General features: G+C 41.0%; 2 protein-coding genes across 6 annotated transcripts in view; one reads left to right on the top strand and one right to left on the bottom strand.

Annotated features, from left to right (window-relative positions):
• Positions 1-27,142, top strand: part of LRRIQ4 (leucine rich repeats and IQ motif containing 4) — a 62,329-nt gene that overhangs the window by 1,077 nt on the left and 34,110 nt on the right. Inside the window, exons 2-6 of one of the 4 annotated variants that reach the window (XM_078353865.1) lie at positions 10,144-11,194; positions 12,949-13,122; positions 14,647-14,785; positions 17,426-17,622; positions 22,460-23,054. In XM_078353865.1, the coding sequence (XP_078209991.1) occupies positions 10,175-11,194; positions 12,949-13,122; positions 14,647-14,785; positions 17,426-17,622; positions 22,460-22,612 (1,683 nt within the window). In that variant the 5' untranslated portion in view covers positions 10,144-10,174 and the 3' untranslated portion in view covers positions 22,613-23,054. Of the gene's footprint in view, positions 1-10,143; positions 11,195-12,948; positions 13,123-14,646; positions 14,786-17,425; positions 17,623-22,459; positions 23,055-27,142 lie in introns of those variants that run through there. The other 3 variants (XM_017965695.4, XR_013528435.1, XM_035278562.3) reach the window with 3 other exon arrangements.
• The window catches only part of LRRC31 (leucine rich repeat containing 31), a 29,563-nt gene continuing 26,498 nt past the window's right edge, over positions 24,078-27,142 (bottom strand). For both annotated transcript variants that reach the window (XM_054247155.2, XM_035278564.3), the window contains one exon: positions 24,078-25,670. In XM_054247155.2, the coding sequence (XP_054103130.2) occupies positions 25,339-25,670 (332 nt within the window). In that variant the 3' untranslated portion in view covers positions 24,078-25,338. The remainder of the gene's footprint in view (positions 25,671-27,142) is intronic.

The following is a 27,142-nucleotide window of genomic DNA, read 5'->3' as shown; positions in this document are numbered from 1 at the left end:
TTCTGTAACGGGGCGTTTGTGTCCCTATGATTTGGCCTGTTCCCACACTGTGGAGTGTACTTTCATTTTCACTAAATCCCTTCATTCCTGCCTTGCTTTGTTTGTGAGTTTTGTCCAATTCTTTGTTCAAGACATCAAGAACCTGGACACCTTCTACAGGTAACAATGGGGGTGTGGCTTGCTTCTTCGGTGCCCCTCTGCTCAAACCTCTAGGGGGAGCATGCAGACAGGCAGGTTGTGGGGCACTTGGGCTCCGAACCCATGGCAGAGTCTAGGGGATGAATGCTTACAGCTCCTGAAGCCCCAATGGGCGTGTGTCACAGGGTGCTCTTTTATTTTGCAGTCTATAGGGGTCTTGTGTTAATCAGCTCAATTAGATGTGTGCTCAACGTCCAGCCACCTGTGTGCTCATCTGCCGAGGTGTTCCTCTCGACATCCAGCCGTTTGTTTCTGTGCCTGCTAGGGTCTTAGGGTGTTTGGTTGGCTGGTTGGTGGGTTGGTTGGTTTTTTGAGACAGAGTCTCGCTCTGTCGTCTAGGTTGGAGTGCGGTGGCGGGATCTTGGCTCACTGCAAACTCCACCTCTGGGCTTCAAGCAATTCTCCAGCCTCGGCCTCCCGAGTAGCTGGGATTACAGGCGCCTGCCATCACTCCCAGCTAATTTTTGTATTTTAAGTAGAGACGGGGTTTCACCCTGTTGGCCAGGCTTGTCTCAAACTTCTAACCTCAAGTGATCCGCCCGCCTCAGCCTCCCAAAGTGCTCGGATTGGGATTACAATGAATCCATTTTGATTTGATTTTCGTATGTACCTAGAGATAGGGGCCTGGTTTCATCTGCATATGGATATCCAGTTTTCCCAGCACCATTATTGAAGAAACTATCTTTTCCCCAATGTATGTTACTGGTACCTTTGTCAAAAACGACTTCACTGTAGATGTACGGATTTATTTATGGTTTATCTATTCTGTTCCATTGGTCTATGTATCTGATTTTATGACAGTACTATGCTATTTTGATTACTTTAGCTCTGCAATATAATTTGAATTTAGGTAATGTGATTCCTCCAGTTTTGTTCTTTTTGCTCAGGATAACTTTGGCTATTCTGGGTGTTTTGTGGTCCCATACAAATTTTCAGATTATTTTTTCTATTTCTGTGATGAAGGTCTTTGGTATTTTGATAGGAATTGCAATAATCTGTAAACTCCTTTGGGTAAAATGGACATTATAACAGTAATTATAATTCTAATCCAGGAACATAAAATATCTTTCCTTTTTGTGTGTGTGTCCTCTTTAATTTCTTACATCAATGTTTTATAGTTTTCATTGTATAGATATTTCACTTCTTTGGTTGATTTTTATTCCTAGGGATTTTATTTTTAGCTACTATAATTGGGATTATTTTCTTGATTACTTTTTCTGATTGTTTGCTGTTAACAAATATATAACAAATTTATAAATGCTATTGATTTTTGTATGTTGATTTTGTATCCTGCAACTTTACTGAATTTGTTTATTCCTTCTGATAATTTTTTTTGGTGGAGTATTTAGGATTTTCCAAATATAAGATCATATTATCTGCAAACAAGGATAATCTGAGTACTTCTTTTTCAATTTGGATGCCCTTTATATCTTTTCTCTTGTCTAATTGCTCTAGCTAAGACTTCTAGCACTACATTGAATAACAGTGGTGAAAGTGGGAATTCTTGTGTTGTTCCAGATCTCAGGGAAAAGGCTTTCTGGTTTTCCCCATTCAGTATGATACTATCTATGGACCTATCATATATGGCTTTTATTGTGTTGAGGTATCTTCCATCTACTTCCAGTTTGTTGAGGGTCTTTATCATGAAGGGATGTTGAATTTTATCACATGCTTTTTTAGCATCAATTAAAATGATCATATGGTTTTTGTCCTTCATTCTGTTGATTGATAGCATGTATCACATTGATTGATTTGTGCATGTTGAACTATCTTTGCATTCTGAGATGAATGCCACTTGGTCATGATGAATGACTTTTTAAAATGTGTTGTTTAATCCAGTTCGCTAGTATTTTGCTGAGGATTTTTGCATCAAGGTTCATCAGGGACATTGCCCTATAGTTTTCTCACTGTTTTTTTTTTTTTTTAATTATACTTTAAGTTCTGGGGTACATGTGCAGAGCATGCAGGTTTGTTACATAGGTATACATGTGCCATGGCGGTTTGCTGCACCCATCGGCCTGTTATCTATATTAGGTATTTCTCCTAACACTGTCCCTCCCCTACTCTGCCACCCGCCGACAGGCCCTGTATGTGATGTTCCCCTCCCTGTGTCCATGTGTTCTCATTGTTCAACTCCCACTTATGAGTGAGAACATTCGGTGTGTGGCTTTCTGTTCTTGTGTTAGATGGCTGAGAATGATGGTTCCCAGCTTCATTTATGTCCCTGCAAAGGACATGAACTCATCATTTTTTCACTGCATAGTATTCCATGGTGTATGTGTGCCACATTTTCTTTATCCAGTCTATCCTTGATGGGCATTTGGGTTGGTTCCAAGTCTTTTCTATTGTGAACAGTGCCACAATAAATATACGTGTGCATGTGTCTTTGTAATAGAATGATTTATAATCCTTTGGGTATATACCCAGTAATAGGATTGCTGGGTCAAATGGCATTTCTAGTTCTAGATCCTTGAGGAATCACCACACTGTCTTCCACAATGGTTGAACTAATTTACACTCCCACCAACAGTGTAAATGCATTCCTATTTCTCCACATCCTCTCCAGCATCTGTTGTTTCCTGACTTTTTAATGATCGCCATTCTGACTGGCATGAGATAGTATGTCATTGTGGATTTGATTTGCGTTTCTCTAATGACCAGTGATGATAAGCTTTTTTTCATCTGTTTATTGGCCACATAAATGTCTTCTTTTGAGAAATGTCTGTTCATATCCTTCACCCACTTTTTGATGGGGTTGTTTGGTTTTCTGTTGTAAATATGTATAAGTTCTTTGTCTATTCTGGATATCAGCCCTTTGTCAAATGGATAGATTGCCAAAATTTTTGGAATTTTCAGCCTTGTTGTGCTGCTTTCTTCCCATCTTTGTGGATTTATCTACCTCTGGTGCCTGTTCCTTCCTCTGGAAGCTTCGTCCCAGAGGGGCACCTGCCAGATGCCAGCCAGAGCTCTGCTATATGAGGTGTCTGTTCCACAAGGAGGTGTCTCCCAGTCAGGATACACAGGAGCCAGGGACCCATCTGAGGAGGTGGTTTGTCTCTTATCAGAGCTGAAACACTGCTGGAAGGTCCACTGTTCTCTTCAGAGCTGTCAGGCAGGGATGTTTAAGTCTGCTGAAACTGTACCCACAACTGCCTCTTCCCCCAGGTGCTGTGTCCCAGGGAGATGGGCGTTTTATCTTTAAGTCTCTGACTGGGGCCAATACCTTTTTTTCAGAGATGCCCTGCCCAGAGAGTAGAGGCAGTCTGGCCTCATCAGAGTTGCTGAGCTGCAGTGGTCTCTGCCCAGTTTGAACTTCCCAGCCACTTTGTTTACACTGTGAGAGTAAAATCACCTACTCAAGCAATGGTGGATGCCCCTCCCACACCAAGCTTGAATATCCCAGCTCAAGCTCAGACTTCTGTGATAGCAGCGAGAATTTCAAGCCAGAGGATCTTAGTTTGCTGGGCTCCCTGGGGGTGGGTACCACCGAGCCAGACCACTTGGATCCCTGGCTTCAGCCCCCTTTCCAGGGGAGTGATTGGTTCTGTCTTACTGGTATTCCAGGCGCCCCAGTGGCCTGGGGTGTGGAAAAAAGGCTCCTGTGGCTAGCTTGGTATCTGCCCAAATTGGCCACCAGGTTTTGTGCTTGAAACCCAGGACCCTGGTGGTGTAGGCACCAAAGGGAATCTCCCGGTCTGCAGCTTGTGAAGAATGTGAGAAAAGTGCAGTATCTGGGCCGGAGTGCACAGTATGGTTCCCACTGGCTTCCCTTGGCTAGGAGAGGGCATTCCCCAACCCCTTGCGCTTCCCTGGTAAGTCAACACCCTACCCTGCTTCAGGTTGCCCTCCCTGGGCTACACGCATTAACCAGTCCCATTGAGATGAACCAGGTACCTCAGCTGGAAATTCAGAATCACCTGCTTTCTGCATTGATCTCACTGGGAGCTGCAGACTGGAGCTGTTCCTATTCAGCCATCTTCTTTATTCCCGGTTTTCTCTTTTTTGGTGTGTCTTTGTCTGGTTTTGGTATCAGGGTAACACTGGCCTCATAGAATGAGTTTGAAAATAGTTTTTCCTCCTCTATTCTTCAGAATAGCTTGAGTAGGATTCGTATCAGTTCTTTAAATATTTGATAAAATTCAGCATTGAAGCCATCAGGTCCCAGGCTTTTCTTTATGAGGAGACTTTATTTTTATTATGACCTTGATCTTGTTACTTGTTATTGGTCTATTGAGGATTCAGATTTCTTCATGGTTCAATCTTGGTAGATGGTATATATCTAGGAATTTATTCATTTCTTCTAGGTTTTCCAGTGTATTAGCATATACTTGATCTTTTGAATTTCTGCTGTATCAGTTGTAATGTCTCCTTTTTCATCTCGGATTTTATTTATTGGATCTTCTCTCTTTTTTTAAATCTGGCCAGAAGTTTCTTGATGTTGTTCATCTTTTTTAAAAACACAACTTTTCATTTCATTTTGTTAATTTTTTGCATTCTTTTTTTTTTTTGCATCTATTTTATTGCTTTTTATTTTAATTTTACTTATTTCTGCTATAATTTTTATTTCTTTTATTCTACTTTTTCTCTTTTCTCTCTCTCCCCCCCCACTTTTTTTTTTTTATTAGATGGAGTCTCACTCTGTCACCCAGGCTGGAGTGCAGTTGCATGATCTTGGTTCACTGCAACCTCCACCTCCCGGGTTCAAGCTGGAATTACAGGCATACACCACCATGCCCAGCTAATTTTTGTATTTTTAGTAGAGATGAGGTTTTACCATGTTGGCTAGGCTGGTCTTAAACTCCTGACCTCGTTGATCCACCTGCCTTGGCCTCCCAAAGTGCTGGAATTACAGGCATGAGCTACTGCGCCCAGCCTACATTTTTTTTTCTTTTCTTTTCTCTCTCTCTCTTTTTTTTTTTTTTTTTTGAGACAGCGTTTTGCTCTGTCACCCAGGCTGGAGTACAGTGGCATGATCTTGGCTCACTACAACCTCTGCCTCCTGGGTTCAAGCGATTCTCCTGCCTCTGCCTCCTGAGTAGCTGGGATTAGCCACCATGCCTGGCTAATTTTTGTATTTTTAGTAGAGATGGGATTTCACCATGTTGGCCAAGCTGGTCTTGAACTCCTGAACTCGGGTGATCCACTTGCCTTAGCCTTCCAAAGTGCTGGGATTGCAGGCATGGGCCACCACTCCCAGCCTTCTACTGACTTTGAGGTTGGATTTACTCTTACTTTTCTAGTTCTTTAAGATGCATCATTATATTGTTTATTTGAAGTTTTCCTGCTTTTTTTGATGTAGGCACTTATTGCTATAAACATTTCTCTTAGTTCTGCTTTCACTGTATCCCATAGGTTTTGGTATGTGGTGTTTCCATTTTAATTTGTTTCAAGAAATTTTTTAATTTTCTTAATTTTTTCATTGACCCAGGCCATTCAGGAGCATGTTGTTTAATTTCCACGTGTTTGTATGATTTCCAGATTTCCTCTTGTTATTGCTTTCTAGTTTTATTCCATTGTGTTAACAGAAGATACTTAATATGATTTCGATGTTTTTGAAATTTTTAAGACTTGTTTTGTGACTGAACATATAGTCTACCCTTTAGAAGATCCATGTGCTGAGGAAAAGAATGTGTATTCTGCAGATGTTAGATGAAATGTTCCGTAAATATCTAGGTCCATTTGGTCTATAGTGCAGATTAAGTCCAAATGCCTCTGTTGATTTTCTGTCTTGATCTGTCGGATGCTGAAAGTGAGGTGTTGAAATCAATAGCAGTTATTGTACTGGAGTCTATCTCTAACTGTAGTAATATTTGCTTTATATAACTAGGTGCTCCAGTGTTGGGTGCATGTATATTTATAATTGTTATATCCTCTTGCTGAATGAACCCCTTTATCATTATATAATGAACTTTTTATCTCTTTTTATAGTTTTTGTCTTGAAATCTATTTTGTCTGATATATATATAGCTCCTCCTCCTCTTTTTGGTTTTCCATTGCATGGAGTATCTTTTCGCATTTCTTTATTTTCAGTATGTGTGTCTCTTTATAGGTGAAATGTATTTCCTGTAGGCCACAGATTGATCCTTGGGTCTTGTTTTTTAAAATCCATTTAGCACCTCAAGTGCAATTCCTCAGAGCCCAGCACAGCATCAAGATTTGCCCAGGAATTGCAGTCCTTGTGACCTGGACTGTCTTTCAAGTTTATTTAGAACCCCAGAGCACTTTATCCCACAGTGGTGGGGCTAGCCAGAACTCAGGTTCCACCCACTGGCATGGATGATTCCCCTCCAGCTAGGGCTGGTCTAAATGCACCCTCTGTGAGCACCACCTAAATTCTACCCCATGTTGTTTTCCACTGTGACAGGCAGCACTGCGTTCCATTGCAAAGTCCCACAATGACTTTCCTCTCCCTCCCCGAAGCACACATAGCCTCTCTCTGTGCCACATAGCTGCTGCTGGGGCATGGAGGAGGGATGGTTCTGACAATCCAAGACTGTCTTTCCTACCCTCTTCACTGCCTCTTTCTGTGCTATAATGTTAAAACCGGGTACTGTGATTGCACACTTGATTTTTGGTTCTTATGAAGGTGCTTTCTTGTGCGAATAGGTGTTCAATTTGGGTGTTCCTGTTGGAGGGAATGATTGCTAGAGGGTTCTAATCAGCCCTCTTGCTCTGCCTCCAGGAATTTTTTTTAACAAGATCTATTTGTACGGAATTATCTCAGCTATGACTCCCTGTGTTTCTTCTGGTATAGGGAAGGCATGTTTCACATGGGAGTTTTTATCTCCTGTTTTCAAGGAGGGAAAGGGAAGATGAGAATATGCTTCTTGCATCTGCCATTTTTCAAGTGTCTTTAGCTTAAAGTAATCCTCATACCAAAGTGGCATATTTTGGGGTGGCATATTCTGCTACTCTTTATTACCACTACATGAACGTCCAGTCTGAGGTCAGTTAAGGCTACTTTTAGTTCGTTTGTGATTAATTGGTTGTTAGAGGGAAAAGATCTGCTGAGTGAAGTTTTAAGCAAAATCTTGAAATTCTTTAACTAGAAATGGGTTTTTATGCTAGCAGAGAGAGTCACACACTCTATCAACCTCAGGAACCTAGTCTTACCTATCTACTTTGTGCATAGTCAGACTTGGAAAAAAAAGTACCAACACTCACTGTAAATTTGCAGGGCTGATCAGTTTCCTAAATGATTTTCTCAGGCGTTGGAGTTACACAAAGAAAAGCTCATTGTTAAACTATCCAAATCTTGGCCCCTGCAGATGAAGATGTAACAATTATGTCATTTAGAAACCACCCCACCATAATATTGGATTGTAATAAGTTAATTTGATCACATTTAGGTAGCAATCCCTAGGGAAAAAATGGCCACTAAAGATCCAAGCTTCCCCATTCTCATTTACTGTGGCTGAATTATTGGCAAAGCTATTGCAAATCTGGGCTTTACAATCTCCTTTTATTAAATCCACAAATGAACGTGAAATATGGGTGGATATATAGCTTTCAGAGGGCTGTGAAGTTGATGGGATATATGATTAAGCTGAGATAACATACACATGCAATCAGATATTCTAAGCAGGTCTTGTTGGAGAAAGATGAATGTTAGGATAAATAAGTTCTTTCATGTGTTTGGAAGCTCAGGCTTAATTAATTCTAATTGTGGTGGCTAATCCACATAAATTTCCCCCAGGTGTCTTTGTTGTAACGCTGCAAAATAAAATCAAGTGTAAAATCTCATGCCCAGAAGAATAATTTTAATAAATGCCAGGTTTTCAGTAAACAAGTGATGTTAAAAATCTAGGTGAGATTGTGTCCAATGCTCCTACTCCCGCTTCCTACCATGTGCTGAGAAGAGCCCTTTTAGTTATATAATTTCTTTATCTGTAAAACAGGGCTAATAATGATGCCTCCTACATAGGATTATTGTGAAGATTAAATAGGTTATTTTAAGTAAAGCCTGGAGTATGTAATCAGTGTTCTAGGTGTTCCCTGTTTTTATTTGTTCTATCACCTCAGTCTAGATACTGTGGAGAATTTTCAGAAATATGCAAGTAGGAAACTGGAGATTTTGTCTTATAGGACTGAACAGTATTAGATAAATTTAATCTGCCTGATAACTAAATGACAAAAACATTAGAGACAGCTAGTTTTAAACATAATCAATATTACATCTTTCCTTTTCTTTAAATAATACTGCCTTGGAGCTGGTTTTGAGACCAGGCATAAAGCAACAAGCACCTGAACCACGCTGTGTTTTGAGGAACAGCAGTATTATGTATGGGGCTAGAAATGCATCCTCCTCATCTAGGCTTCTGCGAGGGATGAGAGGCCCAGATACTCCAGCAGGACTGCCTTCATCCTAAAAAGAAGTTCAAAGACGCTACAGCCAGCCTTGCCACAACCATGTCATGTTCTTCTCTGCCTTCCCCCATAGACTGTGTGTGTGTGTGTGTGTGTGTGTGTGTGTGTGTGTATGTACTAAAGACTTACTATTCTGAAATACAACATTCACATCTTGCATTTATAAGCTCTATAAGCCTAGTAGTGTGTGTCTGCTAATTTTGTTTTCATTAAAGAAATTAGCTCCTTTGCATTTTCATATACATTTTAGAATCAGCTTGTCAACTTCTACCAAAAAAAAAAAAAATTGCTAAAATTTTGATCAAGATTGCATAAAAACTATAGATCCAATTGGGGGAATATTTATATCTTAACATTATTGAGCATTCTAATCCAGGGACATGATTTATCTATTTATCAAAGACTTTCATTTCTTTCTGAGTTGGGCTTTAGTTCATTTCAACTGCAGTTTCAAATGTCTTGCTTAGACAAGAGTTAAGATCCTTCCAGCCAGGCTTAGGTATAGGCCAGGAAACCACAGGACCTCTCTCTGTTTTCTAGTCCAGCCTACAGTTTTCCCTATGGCCACTTACCCAAAGTCTAATGGGGAGAACTAATTAGTGGGGAACACTGACTTTGCATTTGGGGCTACTCCAGATTCCAATCCACTATGCCAACCCACACATGGCTGTTAAAAGTTTGGCTGGTTTCTCCTTGTCCCAGAAGTTCATTTGCCTGTGCCTATTAAAGGCTCTTTCTCTGCCTGACAGTCCTCAAACTTGTAAATGATATGAGGCATGAGTGGGTCTGCTCACTGGTCTCTAGTTATTTAGGAAAGGCTGGTGCATATCTAGAAGATGCTTTTTTTGTTTGTTTTTGTTTTGTTTTTTAGCTTTCTTCGTATCTTTGACTCTCTGGTGGCTTTAGGGAAAAATACTATATTTTAAAATATGAGGTTTTTTCCCTAGCATTTTCTCAGAGTTATGGTAAAAGCAAGGATCTTTTGCAGCCTTCTACATCCTACTGGAAACATTCAGAATAGGCATTTTTTTAAACTGAAATTAGGCTGGGTGCGGTGGCTCCCACCTATAATCGGAGCACTTTGGGAGGCCGAGGCAGGTGGATCTGAGGTCAGAAGTTTTAAACCAGCCTGGCTTACATGGTGAAACCCCATCTCTACTAAAAATACAAAACAAAAATTAGCTGGATGTGGTGATGGGTGCCTGCAATCCCAGCTACTCAGGAGGCTGAAGCAAGAGAATCCCTTGAACTCGGGAGCCAGAGGTTGTAGTAAGCAGAGATTGAACCATTGCACTCCAGCCTGGGCAACAATTGCAAAACTCTGTCTCAAAAATAAATAAAATAAATAAATCTGAAATTAATCTCTTTTTTTCATGTGAGTCTATGCGTTAGGGGAAGGAGTTTACACTTTAATTCTTCTCTTAACATGAAATGCAAAAACCTAAATTTTATGTTCTGTCATAATTTCAAGCACTAAGTTTAAATAACTAGGTTTTAATTTTATTTTTCTTAAGGATAGCAAGTCTGGTGGCAGGTAAATTCTGATTTTTTTTTTTCATCCTTTTCACAATATGTCAGATTTTGAACATTTGAACGTTTCTTCACAATCATGTCAAAAGACGTAAAATCAGTAGAATGTTCACCTAAAATTCCTCAGAGAAATGATCCACAGCATGTCAATGATAGAAGATTTTTCATTGATGCCTCTAATCAGAGCTTGACTGCCATTCCGTTGGAGATCTTCACATTCACAGAAGTAGAAGAAGTGCATTTGGAGAATAATCAGATTGAAGAAATTCCCCAGGAGATTCAGTGTTTAAAGAAAATAAGGGTCCTTTACCTGGACAAGAACAACTTGAGGAGCCTGTGCCCGGCTCTGGGGCTGCTGAGCAGCCTGGAGAGCCTGGACCTGAGCTACAACCCCATCTTCTCCTCCTCCCTTCTCGTCGTCAGCTTCCTCCGCGCCCTGCGTGAGCTCCGGCTCTACCAGACCGACCTGAAGGAGATTCCCGTCACCATTTGTAAAAACCTCCACCACCTGGAGCTGCTCGGACTGACGGGGAACCACCTGAAATGTCTGCCCAAGGAAATAGTGAATCAGACCAAGCTGAGGGAGATCTACCTGAAGCGAAACCAACTTGAAGTTTTCCCCCAGGAGCTCTGCGTTCTCTACAACCTGGAGATCATTGACCTGGACGAGAACAAAATCGGTGCCATCCCAGAAGAGATCGGGCACCTGACGCAGCTGCAGAAGTTCTTCTTGGCTTCTAACAACCTCCCCGTTCTGCCGGCGTCCCTGTGCCAATGTAGCCAATTGTCAGTGCTCGATTTATCCCATAACCTTCTCCACTCCATCCCGAACAGCCTCGCCGAGCTCAGGGAAATGACGGAAATCGGGCTGAGTGGGAACCGCCTGGAGAAGGTGCCGCACCTCATCTGCAGATGGACCTCGCTGCACCTGCTCTACCTGAGAAACACCGGCCTGCGCAGGCTGCGGGGCTCCTTCAGGCGCCTGGTCAACCTGCGCTGCCTGGACCTCAGCCAGAACCATCTGGACCACTGCCCACCACAGATCTGTGTGCTGAAGAACCTGGAAGTCCTGGCACTGGATGACAATAAAATAGGGAAGGTACAGATTCCTTTTCTGGCTGTCACTATGCTGGATCACTTGAGGTCAGGAATTTGAGAACAGCCTGACCAACATGGTGAATCCCCGTCCCCATTAAAAATACAAAACTTAGCTGGGCATGGTGGCGCGTGCCTGTAGTCTCAGCTACTCGGGAGGCTGAGGCAGGAGAATGGCATGAACCGGGGAGGCAGAGATTGCAGTGAGCCAAGATCGTGCCACTCACTGCACTCCAGCCTGGGCAACAGAGTGACACTCCGTGAGACTCCGTCTAAAAAAAAAAAAGAATAGAAAAGAAAATTAAAAAAAAAAAAATGAGATTTTTCCCATGTGGTTCCTATGGGCCAGAAAGAAACCATAGATGGACATAACGGTGAGGCCGATTTTGGCTGCACTAAAGAAGGAAATCTGATGGTTAGAAGCCATAGAATGTAATGAGCTTTGGTGTTTAGATAACAACTGGATGGTTTGCTATGGAATGTATGCAACCACTGTATTAGAGGGTTGGAAGAGAGAACCTTCCTTAGGCCTTGCAGTCCTGAAAGTCTGGCACTCTGTGAATGCCGACCCAGTTCCCACATAGGGTTTACAAGCCTGGGTATTCACTGGAAAGCAGAACACGACAGGATAGGGTCATAACAGTGTTCACTGAACACCGATTAGAAGTGGTGTGATTATGTGTTTGCTTCCAACTGAGATTTCAACTGAAGTTTCAAAATTATTAAAGCCTTTTAGAGTGAAGAGTCACATCACTAAATTAGTCCTAATCACTGAATTTATTATGAATGCTATGAATGCAAGATTACACATTATTTTAGTATTTTTTTTAATAGTGTCAAGCAGTTGCCACACTACAGTTCATAAATGGCCAGAACGTTGGCTAAAAATTGCTCTAATTTATTTATTTTACTTTTATTTATTTATTTATTTTTGAGATGAAGTTTTACTCTTGTTGCCCAGGTTGGAGTACAATGGTGCGATCTTGGCTCACGGCAACCTCTGCCTCCCGGGTTCAAGCAATTCACCTTCCTCAGCCTCCCGAGTAGCTGAGATCACAGGCATGCACCACTGTGCCCAGCTAATTTTTTTGTATTTTTAGATAGACAGTGTCTCTCCATGTTGGTCAGCCTGGTCTCGAACTCTCGAACTCCGGTGATCTGCCTGCCTCAGCCTCCCAAAGTCCAAAGTGCTGGGATTATAGGCATGAGCCACCACACCCGCCTTTTTTTTTTTTTTTTTTTTTTTTTTGGTTCAGATAGATTCTGGCTTTGTCACCCAGGCTGGAGGGCAGTGGCGCAATCTCGACTCACTGCAACCTCTGCCTCCCGCATTCCAGAGATTGTCCTGCCTCTCCTCCCTCAGCTGGGATTACAGGCACCTCCTATCACACCCAGCTAATTATTGTATTTTTTAGTAGAAACGGGGTTTCACCATGTTGACCATGCTGGTCTTGAACTCCTGACCTCAGGTGATCCATCTGATTGGTCTCCCAAAGTGTTGGGATTAAAGGCATGAGCACTGTACCCGGCAAGGAAAAAATTGCTCTAGTTTAAAGTAGTGCATAAAAGTGAAGAGCAGACACTTTAGATCTACAAGTATAAGTACTATAATGCAGATATATACACAATTTTCCATCATAGGAGAGGCTAACTTACTCCACTTGTTTAGCAGTCTGCCTCAAAACCAAAAGCCCAGTTTATTTCCTGACAGTTAAAAATAATCTTGACCTGAAACTTATCTTTCCGGAATACTTCCAGTTACCTTCAGAATTGAGCTCACTTTCAAAACTGAAGATACTTGGACTAACAGGAAATGAGTTCCTTTCCTTTCCAGAGGAAGTCCTTTCTTTAGAGTCTTTAGAGAAATTATACATTGGGCAAGACCAGGGATCCAAACTTACCTATGTGCCGGAACACATTGGGAAACTGCAGGTAAGCCTCCCCCGATGAGCTCGCTAAGAAGCCACTGCCACTGTCCCTTAAATTGACTGAAACTGAGAAAATATGAGGTCCCACAGGCTGGAGGTAGAATCATCCATACTAGATTTCCAGCTTCAAACAAGTGATGTTTTTACATTTTGAGGTTTCCACTGTCTGTGAACAAAACTTCAACATTTTATTGTAATACTTCTTTCCACTGTGTGACTTGCTGTGTTTCATTTATAGAAATTGGGTCATACCTCTTTCCATTTAATTTCCACTTTTTGTAAGTAGCCCCCTGAAAACTGGATTATTTTGAAGTTAAAGAAATATCATACAAATGACATGCCTGGGAGCCTGCATTCTGGTGCTCGGGATTCCCTGTAAGGGGAAGTGTGACCTCTCTCCCTGCTGGAAAAAAAGGAAATCATGTTGCACCAGCTTCCTAGATCTACAGGGCTGTGAATACTGCAAAGCAACAGGATAACCTCATGCAAAGTAGCCATACTAGGGTGTCTTCATATATTCATCCTTTAAAGAGCTGTTGTTTTTTTTCATGTTCCTGTTGCTGCACTTTTTTTTTTTTTTTTTGAAATGAAGTTTCGTTCTTGTTGCCCAGGAGTGCAATAGCACAATCTCGGCTCACTGCAACCTCCACCTCCTGGGTTCAAGTGATTCTCTTGCCTCAGCCCTTCCAAGTATCAGGGATTATAGGTGCCCACCACCCAACTCAGCTAATTTTATATTTTAAGTAGAGACAGGTTTTCACCATATTGGTCAGGTTGGTCTCGAACTCCTGATCTCAGGTGATCCACCCACCTTGGCCTCCCAAAGTGCTGGGATTACAGGCATCAGCCACTGCTCTCAGCCTGCCGCACTCTTAATGATGATAAAGTAGGCGTGGGCCACCACATAACCCCCAGTCATGCAATGGCATGTACAGCATAGGTAGTTCTCACCATGACACATGGTCTCTATTCCTATTTCTCCAGTCCTTTGCCCTGTGTTCATAGAATACCTTTCATCATCTTGTCCTTTGTAAATGTCATGTCACAATCTTAGGGTGAAGTGCAAACATTAGATTTTTGCCCAGTGAAGTTGAAAATAGTTATTTCAAATACACTCAAACCCATTCCCTATGCATTTTGGCTACTTTCACTGATGCAATGTTGGGTTGATATTTGAGGCAGTTATTCTGTAGCAACTGCCACAGACAATTAGCTATTAAAAAGGAGTTAATGATAAATGGAGTTAAATTATTCAAATTATTTTTTTCATAAAGTCCTAATGAAATAAACAAGCACTAGATGTCTGTAGTCTCTTCTCCCTGCATAAATGGAAACCACGTTTAATGGATTTACTCAAAAATAACTTTATGTCTTGATGATGGTCCTTTAAATATGTTTTTTTTCTTTATCCCAGTGTGTAAGTTACCCATTGAAAGAAAAAAAAAAATGCATGGGCACCCACAGGTGTTCTGGCTATTATAATTAACTTATCAAGGCATATTATTATGGTATACTCATGTTTTTTCAGAGTCTCAAGGAGCTATATATAGAGAACAATCGTCTGGAGTACCTGCCCATGTCCCTGGGGTCAATTCCTAACCTAGAAGTTCTTGATTGCCGGCACAATTCGCTTAAACAACTTCCAGATGCCATTTGCCAAGCACAAGGTGAGGGAACTTAGTAGATCCATAGCCTGGTAGAGTTTGCGGCCAGCATTTCCCACAGCGAATGGCTTCCTTGCTTTTCTAAAGACCAATCTCAGTGTTTAGAGAATTGGGTCTATCCCTGAAGGCACATCATTTTGAAGTCTCAGGATATAAGGATAAAAAGGATTCTAAAAAAATAAAAAATAAAAAAGAGTCTATCCCACCACTTCTTTGCAGGGCTCACTTAGTGGCATGGGGGAGGCCAGGTGTCCTGATTAATATAGCTAAATCTTGCAAAGGCAGTTAAGTTGTTTATTGGAATGGAAAAGTCAATAGCAAGTGCTAAGAAAATTTGCATTCACCCATATGTCCATTACACTACCAACAATAATTTACTGCACACTTACTATACGCCAGAATTTGGAGCTGGAGTCCTGCAGTAAATTTCATCTAGGACACTGAGCTACTTGAATAAAGGAAAAAGTATTGGCCCAGAGTGGTGAAATCAGCAGGGAACTTTTGGAGCTACATGATTGACCTGGAAAATTATATATGATTCCTATTTACACTCCCAAACATTTTCCAGTAGACCAAGCCATTTTTTGTCTGTACATTCATCCATCTGATTAATGCTTTCGCTGAGCACCCACTGGGACCAGATTTTAAATGTTTTTTTCTGAATTTCCTAGGCTTATGCACTTTCTCAAACTATGGCTATTCTTTAATGAGAAAAGGATGAAGGAATGCCTTGGCTTCTCACAAGACATTCAAAAATTGGGGGCTGGGCTGGGCATGGTGGCTCACACCTGCAATCTCAGCACTTTGGGAGGTCAGGAGTTCAAGACCAGCCTGACCAACATGGCAAAACCCTATCTTTACTAAATATACAAAAATTAGCTGAGTGTGATGACACTGTGCCTGTAATCCCAGGTACTTGGGAAGCTGAGGTAGGAGAATTGCTTCAATCTGGGAGGTGGAGGTTGCAGTGAGACGAGATCGCGCCACTGCACTCCAGCGTGGGCAACAGAGTGAGACTCCGTCTCAAAAAACAAAACAAAACAAAACGGGGGGCAAGGGGTTATATGCAGTACTCTTTAGTAATGCTCCTCACCATAAATTGTTACCCTGGAGGAGTGAAATATTCTCAAATATTTTCAGTGTTTACTATTTTTCTGTCTCTAATATTTATTGACTGGCTTCAACAACTTTAAATTGTTAAAAAGAAGTTGTAAAAAAAATAACTTGGTCTGCCTTATTTAATTGGAAGCCTTTTATTAGATGGCACAGCAAAAGACAAAGTGGACTAAAGAAGGCACTTTGATATGATCTTTTCTGAAATGTACATAATTTTATGTTCTTTAAACATTCAGTCTCATGACCACATTTTTTATATTTATCTTCTCTTTCGGTGAACCACATATAGAGAAGTGACCGAGTTTATATTTATAAGTCATTTATCACTGAGTAGTATTTAAACATAATTTTTCTCTTCTCCCTCCTTACTACTGGGTACTACCAAACTTTTCATCCCTGTCTGTTTGATTGGTAAAATGCTGCATTTTGGTGTTAAATGTACATTTCTCCTATGGAGTGATTTTAAGCATTTTTCATGCTTATTAAGCATTTTTATTTCTCTTTCAGTGAACTATTTAAAGATAGTCCGTTATGCTAAAAAACCAGTTTCAGAGCATTCTATATAATATGATAATATTTTGCTTTATGATGTTTTATATGCATATACCTATAGGCCTAGAGATTTTCTGTAATGACTCACAGGAATCCAATAACAGGGGTTCCTTGTGACAATTAAACTGTGAGAAGGTTGGTGGGAAAGGGATGGAGCGGGAGAATTATTTTCATCTTTTGCCGCTTTTGCAGACAAATGTTGCTATTTAAATTAAGTTATATATATTATTTTTATATCAAAGAGTAATTTTTTTCAAAAACTTACTTTGCTTGTCAACTTGAGAGTAGCAAGGGAATGACTATGTGAACCAGGTGCCTCACATTCCACAGTCTTTAGGGATCAGGCAGGTAACACTAATGTGCCAAAGCTTGTAGCAATCACAGGGAGTAGTGAGGCCTATGGGAAACGGCATGAAGAGTCCATTTTTCCAATACTTGGCCAGATGCGGTGGCTCACACCTGTAATCCTGGCACTTTGGGAGGCCCAGGTGGGTGGATCACTTGAGGCCAGGAGTTCAAGACCAGCCTGGACAACATGGTAAAACCTATTTCTACTAAAAATACAAAAATTAGGTTGTAGTGAGCCCAGATCATGCCATTGTACTCCAGCCTGAGTGTCAAAGTGAGACTCTGTCTCAAACAACAAAAACCCCTCAATACTCTGCTGACCTTAGGAACCGCAGGGTCTGAATGATTTTTGCCAATGGGCTGTCAGTTTCAGCTAAAAACTTTGCTCTAAACAAACAAACAAAACATTTGGAATATCTGGAGACTGAATTCTGTTCTCTTCATTAAGAGAAGGAGCAAACATAGAGATAGAACTTTTATTAGATGGTATAAAAATTTTGTGTATCCTCCCTCTCGTTCATTTTGCAAATGCAGAATTGGATCCCTCACATATGTGGGCAGGATTAGGTGACAAGTTAATATTGTTTGTTCTTAAGATTGATCCACCATTTAAATAAATCTTTTCAGCTTTGAAAGAATTACTGCTGGAGGACAACTTGCTCACCCATCTTCCAGAGAATTTGGATTCCCTAGTGAATATTAAGGTCCTGACACTGATGGACAATCCCATGAAAGAACCCCCAAAAGAAGTGTGTGCTGAAGGCAATGAGGCCATATGGAAATACCTCAAGGAAAAAAGAAAAAGGAATATCATGGCAACAAAGGTAACATCAGCCCAGATTCTTGATAACAGTTTTTTTAGAGGGAGCCTAATGTTAAACACATTGCAGATTATCCTATGGAGCAAGTCTTTGCACATCTACACCCTTGTCCTGCTTCTGAAAAGAGAAGTTACTTAGCTACTTTATGTCCCCAGAGCTAAGTAAGAAAGTTTTTAAATGTCAGCCCTAGTATTTTTGTCTTTACGTTCCTTATTTCTTTGTTCAATAAGAAGCCAACAAAGGCAAAGGAAACCAAAACTTCAAAATTTCAAATCAATCTCAAATTCTTAGGACTATTTCATTGGAATGAAAAAAGCCTGTATTAACAAAACAAGTACAATAAGGTTGACAAATTAGAAGTGAAAGTATGTATAGACAAGAGGCTGAGCCCAGGGTTCTGAGCTGCCCCAACTAGGATCGAAGGGCTGAGATCCTTGAAATTCTGCTCTAGCCCATTGAGCCCATGGAGATATAGGACACCCCAGACGGGTCTGGAATGTGTCCACTTCAACCAGTGTTCTTTATTCTCCAACTGGTCCAAGTTCCCATCACTTCACACCCGGATGACTACATAAGCCCCCTGATTAGTGTCCCTGCTTCCATGCTGGCTCCTCTCCAACATACCTTCTCCTCAGTAATTGATTGATGCTGTTAAAACATGGGCTAGAGCTCACCACTCCACTGAAATTGGCAATCTTTCATTTCACCCAGAGTGAGAGTCAAGTCTTTGGTCTGTAAAACCCTCTCTCAATAGCCCTCAACCCTATCAGACCTAATGTTCTCCCTTTTATGATCAATCGTTTGTGATACCTCTTTTATTCCAAAGCAAATTCAGAGATAATAAAAATCTACAAAAGCACATAATTTTAATCGAAATAATGCCTGAGTTGTAATTTATATAAAAATAGATATTTCAGGCCAGGCGTGGTGGCTCACGTCCATCTGTAATCCAGTACTTTGGGAGGCCAAGGTGGGTGGATCACTTGAGGTCAGGAGTTCGAGATCAGCCTGACCAACATGGTGAAACCCCCAGCTGGGCAAGGTAGTGCATGCCTATAATCCCAGCTACTCTGGAGTAGTGATTCCTGAAGCAGGAGAATCACTTAAACCCAGGAGGCGGAGCTTACAGTGAGCCATGATCATGCCACTGCACTCCAGCCTGAGCGACAGAATAAGACTCTGTCTCAAAAAAAAAAAATTATTTCAATGTGTATATGCTCAGGATGGATTAAACTTGAAAGAATAAAAGTTGTGGTTTTTAATCGAATATTTCCTAAAAGCATTTTTTTTTTTTTTTTTTTTGAGACAGAGTCTTGCTCTGTCACTAGGCTGGAGTGCAGTGGCACGATCTCCCAGCCTCCCAAGTAGTGGGACTACAGGCGCTCACCACCATGCCCAGCTAATTTTTGTATTTTTGGTAGAGACGGGGTTTGTTTTCACCATATTGGCTCACTCTCTTGACCTCGTGATCCACCTGCCTCAGCCTCCCAAAGTGCTGGGTTTACAGGCGTGAGCCACTGTGCCTAGCCCACTAAAAGCATTTTGAAAAATCCCGCACCCTTTTGTACATTCTTAAAATGATATTTAACATTATTGGCACAAGTCTGAATCATTGCAAAGGATGTAATTTCCAGTGAATTTTAAATGTTGACATTTTAAAATAGAGCTGTTAGATCAATATTTTAAGTGTATCCAGTGGAGCTGAATATCATTAGGAATTGTCAACACCAATTTACAAATACTCAACTAAGTAATTTTATAGGCAGAATTTTTATATCAGATTTCTTTTCTTCTTGAACATGCATGTCCATTCTACTTTCCCCTCAGAATTGATGCTAAAGTTATATAGATATACATATAAATCTTTTATAGATTGTTCTTTTGTACTTTTAGGCAATAGAAATATTTATATAAATTAAATTTTAAACTTTAAAAATGTATATACAACTATTAGTAGTTTAACATCACCTAAAACAACATAAAACTTCTTTTTTTTTTTTTTGAGACGGAGTTTCGCTCTTGTTACCCAGGCTGGAGTGCAATGGCGCGATCTCGGCTCACCTCAACCTCCACTTCCTGGGTTCAAGCAATTCTCCCGCCTCAGCCTCCCGAGTAGCTGGGATTACAGGCACGCACCACCATGCCCAGCTAATTTTTTGATTTTTAATAGAGACTGGGTTTCACCATGTTGACCAGGATGGTCTCGATCTCTTGACTCGTGATCCACCCACCTAGGCCTCCCAAAGTGCTGGGATTACAGGCTTGAACCACCACACCTGGCCTAAAATTTCTTACAAATTTTAATAATTATTAGTATTTTTTAGAACAGTATGAGGAGTTTTTTTAATGTAGTTTATATATTCATGTATAAATGTTGCTGATTATTAGAATAAGTCAGGGTTTATTACAGGTTCTACTCCTGTTTTTCATTTTACAGATGAAAGCCTTAAGAAACCTTGTTCATGTAGATGGGTTAATGAGAATGGAAGAAGCTTTTTTTGCCTGTAATGTTTTCTTTTAAATAACAATGCTTTCACGCATCTCTGAACTTAATCCAGATTTATATCCCCCAAGTCAATAGCAAGTCTTAGCTGACATGTCAACTAGTCTTACCTTATTTTTCTTGAAGGTAGAATTAGAAACCACCTGTCTTGCAAAAGGATTGGTTAACCAGTCCTCAGAGTCAATCATTTTCTCATCAACGCTTGTACTTGAATTGTGTGTGTGTGTGTGTGTGTGTGTGTGTGTGTGTGTGTGTATCCTAAAGATTTTTGGTGTCCAGGGCAATGCACCATAGTAAGATTCAGGTGTTCAGGTGGGTGCAAGGCATACCCTCCCTTTGTGGAGCACCAGAGGGGCAAGTGGGATGGTGGATCCACAGTTATGTTCTTGGGATGATTTTAGGAAGGGATACATACATACAGCTCAGGAAATGAGCTGTCTTCAACTTATCCATGCCTGCACACAATTGGAAAGGCTTCGTAGACCAGGGTACAGGCCACACGTTGAAGACTGCTTAACCTTAAGACCACAAAAAGCTCCATAAATTTCCAAAATGCCTCTAGAGAGCAGTGCTATTCCCTGGATCCTGGTTGGTCTGCAGTTTTCACTCCCAGTTTCAACTCATCTTTCCCACTCTCACTGGGCTTCAGTCACAAGCAGATCCCTGGTGTTCTTCCAAGGACCAAGTGTGCTCTGGCTCAGGGCCTTAACACTGGTTCTTCCCTGTGCCCAGAGATGCTTCCCCCAGCTATGGGCAAGATTCTGGCCCTCACTTCATTCCATCTCTGCTTGGATGGCCTCTTATCAGAGAACCCTTCCTTGATCCACTTTATATGAAACAGCATAGCCCCATCCACCTCTTTCATTTGTTCATTCATTCAACAAACATTTATTGAGCTTCTACTATGACCAGACACTGTTCTAAGCATAGAGATATTATCAGTGAACAAAACAAATATTTATGTTCTCACAGCACTTAAAATCTAGTAGGAGGGAAATAAAAGCATGAAATATAAAATGTAAAATTAAATATTATGTTAAAGAGTGCTACTGTTAAATTAAAAAAAAAATCAGCCTAAGGGGAACTGAAATTGCCTGTAGTGTGTGGAGGTAGGGAAGTAATTGATTTAAATAAGATTGTCAGAGTAGGCCTCATTGAAAAGATGACAGTCTTAGCTTAGGCTACCACAATAAAATACCATAGAATAGGTAGTTTAAACAACAGAAATGTATTTTCTCACAGTTCTAGAGGCTGGAAGCCTGAGGTCAGAGTATCAGCATGATTGGATTCTGGTGAAGGCTCTCTTCCTGGCTTGCAGAAGCTCCCTTCTCCCTGTGTCTTCATACAGCAGAGAGGGAGAGTGAGAGAGATATTTCACTAGAGAGTGATAGCTCTCTGATGTCTCTCCTTATAAGGCCACTAATCGCATCATGAGGGTACCGCCCTCATGACGTCATCTAAATCTAATTAACTCCCCATAGCCCCTTCTCCAAATTCTATCACACTGGGGATTATGGCTTCAACATGTGAATCTGGGGCAATACAGTTTAGTCCATAGCAATGACAATTGAGCAAACCCTTGAAGCAGTGGAGCCATCTGAATACTGAGAAGAGTTCCAGGCAAAGGAAGCAGCGAATGTACAGGCTCTGAGTTAGAATTGTGCCTGTGTGTCTGAGCAGGGAGGAAGCCCGCATGGCTGGAGCGGAGTGAGCCAGGGAAAGAGGAGTTAAGAGGTTGGGGGTTCAGGTTTGGGGAGGCAGATTAGAGAGGGCCTTGTAAGCCATATAAGGACTTTGGCTTTTATTCTGAGAGAAATGGGGAGCCACTGGATGAGTCTACTCCTAGAGGAGGGGTGCTGCTGGGCAGGTAGGAGGGGATGGGATCCAGGGAACAAGTGAGGGCTGGCTTTGGGCAGGAGCACAGACAGCCCAGTAAGGAGCCGGAAGGCAGGGAAGAGCACTCAGAGCCCCGCACCATGCACGGTCGCTCTCTGCAGCACTCATCACCGTCTGTCAAATTAAACATTCATGTGTTTATTTCTTACTGTCTCTTCTCTCACTGAAATGTCAGCTCCATAAAGTTGAGGCAGTTATTTCACAGCTGTTGCCCAAAAGTCTAGAACTTTTCAGGACCTGGCACATAAAAGCAATAAATGCTTTTTTAAAAATTTGTCTGAATGCCTGGCCGGTTGAGAAAAATAGAAAATAAAATTTAGAGTTCTAATCACATCCCGTTGTCTACATCTTCAAGACCACCTATCAGAAAAGAGAGATTTAACAATCTCCTGTTCATCATGATACCAGCCGATGCTGAATTTGGGTTTATCTTGTTTTCAGATTCAGGCGTGGTGGCGTGGAACAATGGTACGGAAAGGATTTGGGAAATTCAGTGAACTAATAAAAGCACGAAAGAAAGGAAAGGCATCTCCAAAAGATAAGAAAGGAAAGAGGAATGTAAAAGGAATACCAGGAAAGAAAAATAAGAAATAATCTTAAAAATTGATAAATTGGGGTAATGAACCTTGATGGAATAAGAAAGCAAAATATCTAGCAATTAGATGCCTACTACATTAAAATTATTCATAAAATTATGTTTATGTGTAAAAATAAATGGTTTTAAAAAATTATTTTTATACAGATGGGGTTTCACTATGTTGGTCAGGCTGGTCTTGAACTCACGACCTCAGGTGATTCTCCCGCCTTGGCATCCAAAGTTCTTGGATTACAGGCGTGAGCCACCACACCTGGCCAAATAAATGATTTTTACTTTGACTGAAATGTTTATGGATAAAATGATATGACACCTTGAAATTGCTTCCAAATAATATGGGATGGGGAGGGGAAAGTGGGTAGGAATACAAGTGAAACAAGATTGGCCATACACTGATAACTATAGAATAAGGTGATGAGTACACGAGGGTTCATTATACTATTTTCCTATGTTTATTTATTTGTTTTTTTTTTTTTTTTTTTTTTTTTGAGACAGAGTTTCGCTGTTTTTACCCAGACTGGAGTGCAGTGGCATGATCTCGGCTCACCGCAACCTCCACCTTCTGGGTTCAAGCAATTCTCCTGCCTCAGCCTCCTGAGCAGCTGGGATTACAGGCACGCGCCACCATGCCCAGCCAATTTTTTGTATTTTTAGTAGAGACGGGGTTTCACCTTGTTGACCAGGATGGTCTTGATCTCTTGACCTCGTGATCCACCCGCCTCAGCCTCCCAAAATGCTGGGATTACAGGCATGAGCCACCGCGCCAGCCCTATTTTTTATTTCTTTTAAGACAGGATCTCACTCTTGCCCAGGCTGGAGTGCAGTGGTGCACTCTTGGGTCACTGCAACTTCCACTTCCCAGGTTCCAGCAATTCTAGTGCCTCAGCCTCCCGAGTAGCTAGAACTACAGGCGCACGCCACCACGCCTGGCTAATTTTTATATTTTTTGGTAGAGATGGGGTTTCACCATGTTAGCCAGGCTGGTCTCGGACTCCTGACCTCAACTGACCTGCCCACCTTGGCCTCACAAAGTGCTGGGATTACAGGCATAAGCCACCATACCCATCCTGCCTACTTTTGAAACTTTTGTGAAATAATTATAGATTCACAGGAAGTTCTAAAGAAATGCTTAGGTAGGTCCATGCCTTGCTCAGCCTCCCTCAATGCTGACCTCTTGCATAACTGTAATAACAAAACCAGAAATCTGACATTGGTACAATCAACAGTGCACTCATTTGTGTATATGTGTGTGTTTGTATAATCCTATGCAATTTTGTCACATAGAGCTTTGTGTAACCACCATCACAATCAAGACACAGAATTGCTCCATTGTCACAAGCTTCCCTGGTGCTATTCTTCTGTAGCCATACCTACTGCCTCCTCCTCTCCCAATTCCTAACCTGTTCTCCATCTCCATCATTTTGTCATTTCGGGAACGTCACATAAATGGAAATGCACAGTATGTAACTCAGATTGGCTTTTTTATTCAGCATAATCCACTTGAAGTCTATCCAAACGGTGGCATGCATCAGTGGTTTGTTCCTTTCTGTTGCTGAGGAGTACTGCATAGTCCCACAGTTTGTGTAACCTTTTACTCATCGTTTCCAGTTTTTTTGCTATTATTAACAAAGCTGTCAGGGAACATTCATGCATAGGTTTTGCATCTGCATAGATACTCATGGAGATCATGGGAACACCCAGGGAATTCATGGTATTCTTTTTTATCATGCAGCCCAAAATATTCCCTTTTATAGCATTCAAAACTTCCTCATCCTGCACACTTTTTAATTTGGAGTAGTGTTGATTTTAAATTTGCGTGTCTTTCAGGCAGTGATTACAATACTAATTATTAGTGTAGTAAGAAGAAAGCAAAACATAATTTGAGCAGGGCATGTCAGAATAGAAATGTGTAGACAAACATCTCTGCCATGCAATGATGTTCATGCTCTAGCAAAAGAAAATCAAAAATTTCAAAAATAGTTTAGAGCAGCACAGAAAGTGTCATTAATGAACTAAAGAAGTTTGATGAGGCAAATTCCATTTCAAAGAAATGCCTAAAGGCAATATGTAAACAATTTGTCTTTTTAAACTTTAAAGGTTTTCATTTATTCTAACAAGACCTATTTTTCATACTGAGTTTTAAATTGTTAACTACTTTTTACTAAGGTTTATATGTCATTGACTATCATTACTGTCCATGGTTTATATCTGAAATAAAATGCACCAGAACATAAAATAACAGACCACAGAAGGGGACGCTTTCAGATGAAACCTACATAGACCACATTATGATACATATAATAATAGTAATGATACACGAAACTATTAGCTAGTGCCTTTCATGTTAGAATTACACATACACATACATACACCCTTATATTTAGAACACTTAACTTGTAGGAAAAGAGAAGGCAAAACATTTCTGGTAAAGAGAAAAACAGTTGCACTACCAGAATCTAAACACTTTTTGCAAGGCTTCTAAACAGTAAAGGAACTAATTATATATCCAAAACAAATCTAGTGAAAAATGCCATTTTTGTATCGTAAGACAGAGAATAATGGCATGTTCACATTAGATATTATATACATACATTTACGAAGTTCTATAATAGAAGTCCCATTAAACGGCTCAGAAGTTGATGTTCGGTTGATGACACTGGAATTCATTCATGTTCTTTTCCTTTGGAGAATGATTTGTAGCTTAGTAGGACAATGGGAAATCAGCTTACTGAAACCCACCATGGTCAAAGTGAATGCTTCTTTTTCTGTCTTGGGCAAACCATTCTAGTTCCTCCTCCTGTGAAGCTGGGAGAATCCATCGTTTCATTCCTATCTCAGTGATCTGAGGAAGTTTGGTCACAGCGCATAACAAATGTCTAAACCATTGTCCACAATCTCGAAAATTTGATGGTCGAAGGCTAATATCCAGCTCGATTAGCTCTTTGAGGAACCGCACCTTTTGGCAGAACATGGTCCACCCTGCATCACAGACGCTGTCATTATAGCTCAGGTCCAGCTTTCGCAGTTTGGCCAGATGACCTGTCTGTATAACCGATGCTGGAAACGAAAATCATTCTAAATGCTAAAATGCAAGAATACTGTCAGCCATGGCTATTCCCATTTCCCATAACACTATCTCCGGACAAGGAATGACACGATTCGTAATTAGTAATGATTTGTTATTAGCCGCTTCATTCAGGACATCTGAAATTAGTAACAGATTTCCTGTCTGTACATCCCATGTACAAGCTTTTTTATTTCTTTTTCCAAATCCCAACCCAATAATTTTTTTTTTTGTCAAGCTCTCTGCGCCACTGGAGTCCCAGTTCTTCCTACAGACTTTCTCTAATTAAATGTAAAGGGTAGTGGCTCATTAGCTTTAACTAAGGACCATTTGTAAATAATCTTCTTGCTGCTTATACTGTTTAATTGTTCATTCAGTCATTCTTCATTCAGCAATTATTTCACTGAGCAACTTTCCATGTGCAGAACATACCTGGATAATTTCCAGTTTGCCTTAGAGACCCCCAATACACAAGACAGTTTTCCCTTTGAATAGAACATATCAGTACTACCTACAATGGCACTTAAAAATGATAACTAATGTATGATCTGAGCTATTTGATCAGAAAATAATTAAGTTAATGCTGAAATAAAGACTTCTGTAAGAGAAGGCAGGAGAGCCAACCAAGGCAAACGGGACATGCTTCCCTTTTCAGCCAAACCCAGGAGTGGATGGATGCATGCGTGGCTGAGCTCTCGAACTCACTGTGAAAGTGTTGGCGTTGGAGCGTTCTCCTTGGTCTGAAAGCCATGCCATGTGAGGAAGGACTGAAAGACCAGGGCACGTTCGGTCCTAGAGGGAGAACATTTGAGGGAGACCTGGCTGTTGCCCAACACTGTAGGGCTGACATGAGTAAGAAGGAGCTGACCGTTTCAGCTGACTGACAGACACACTGACTGAAAGACACCAGAAGACAGACTGGGGCCCAGTGGGAGGGCTTCCTCCTGCTAAGTCGCTCCATAATGCTGGGGCAAACTTGAAACAGTTCAGGCAGAATTGTGGTGGTCATTAGTAGAGAGCCTGTGAAAAGGATTTCTCTCCGATTATTGATGAGGAGGTTGGATCAAGGAGACTTCCAAGATCCCTTGCAACTCTGAGATTCTATACAACTCACCTGATCTCTGCATCCATTCCTGGGTTTGGCTGAAGACGGACGCATGTACCATTTCTTCTTTTCTTTTCCAGAAAGATTGTGTAAAATTAGTATTATTTCTTCCTTAATTGTGTCACAGAATTCACCATTGAAGCCATCTAAATTTGGAATTTTCTTTGTGGGAAAGAGCCCTCGCCTCTACTAAAAATACAAAAATTAGCCGGGCGTGGTGGTGTGCACCTGTAATCCCAGCTACTCAAGAGGTTGAAGCAGGAGAATTGCTTGAACCTGGAACGCAGAGGTTGTAGGGAGCTGACATAGAGCCACTGTACTCTAGTCTGGGTGACACAGAGAGACTCCTTCTAAATAAAT

Source organism: Callithrix jacchus, chromosome 17 (genome assembly GCF_049354715.1).
Source record: "Callithrix jacchus isolate 240 chromosome 17, calJac240_pri, whole genome shotgun sequence".
NCBI classification, from domain to species: Eukaryota; Metazoa; Chordata; class Mammalia; order Primates; family Cebidae; genus Callithrix; species Callithrix jacchus.
Note: the sequence above shows the minus strand (reverse complement) of the source record. Positions and strands in the feature narration are given on the sequence as shown.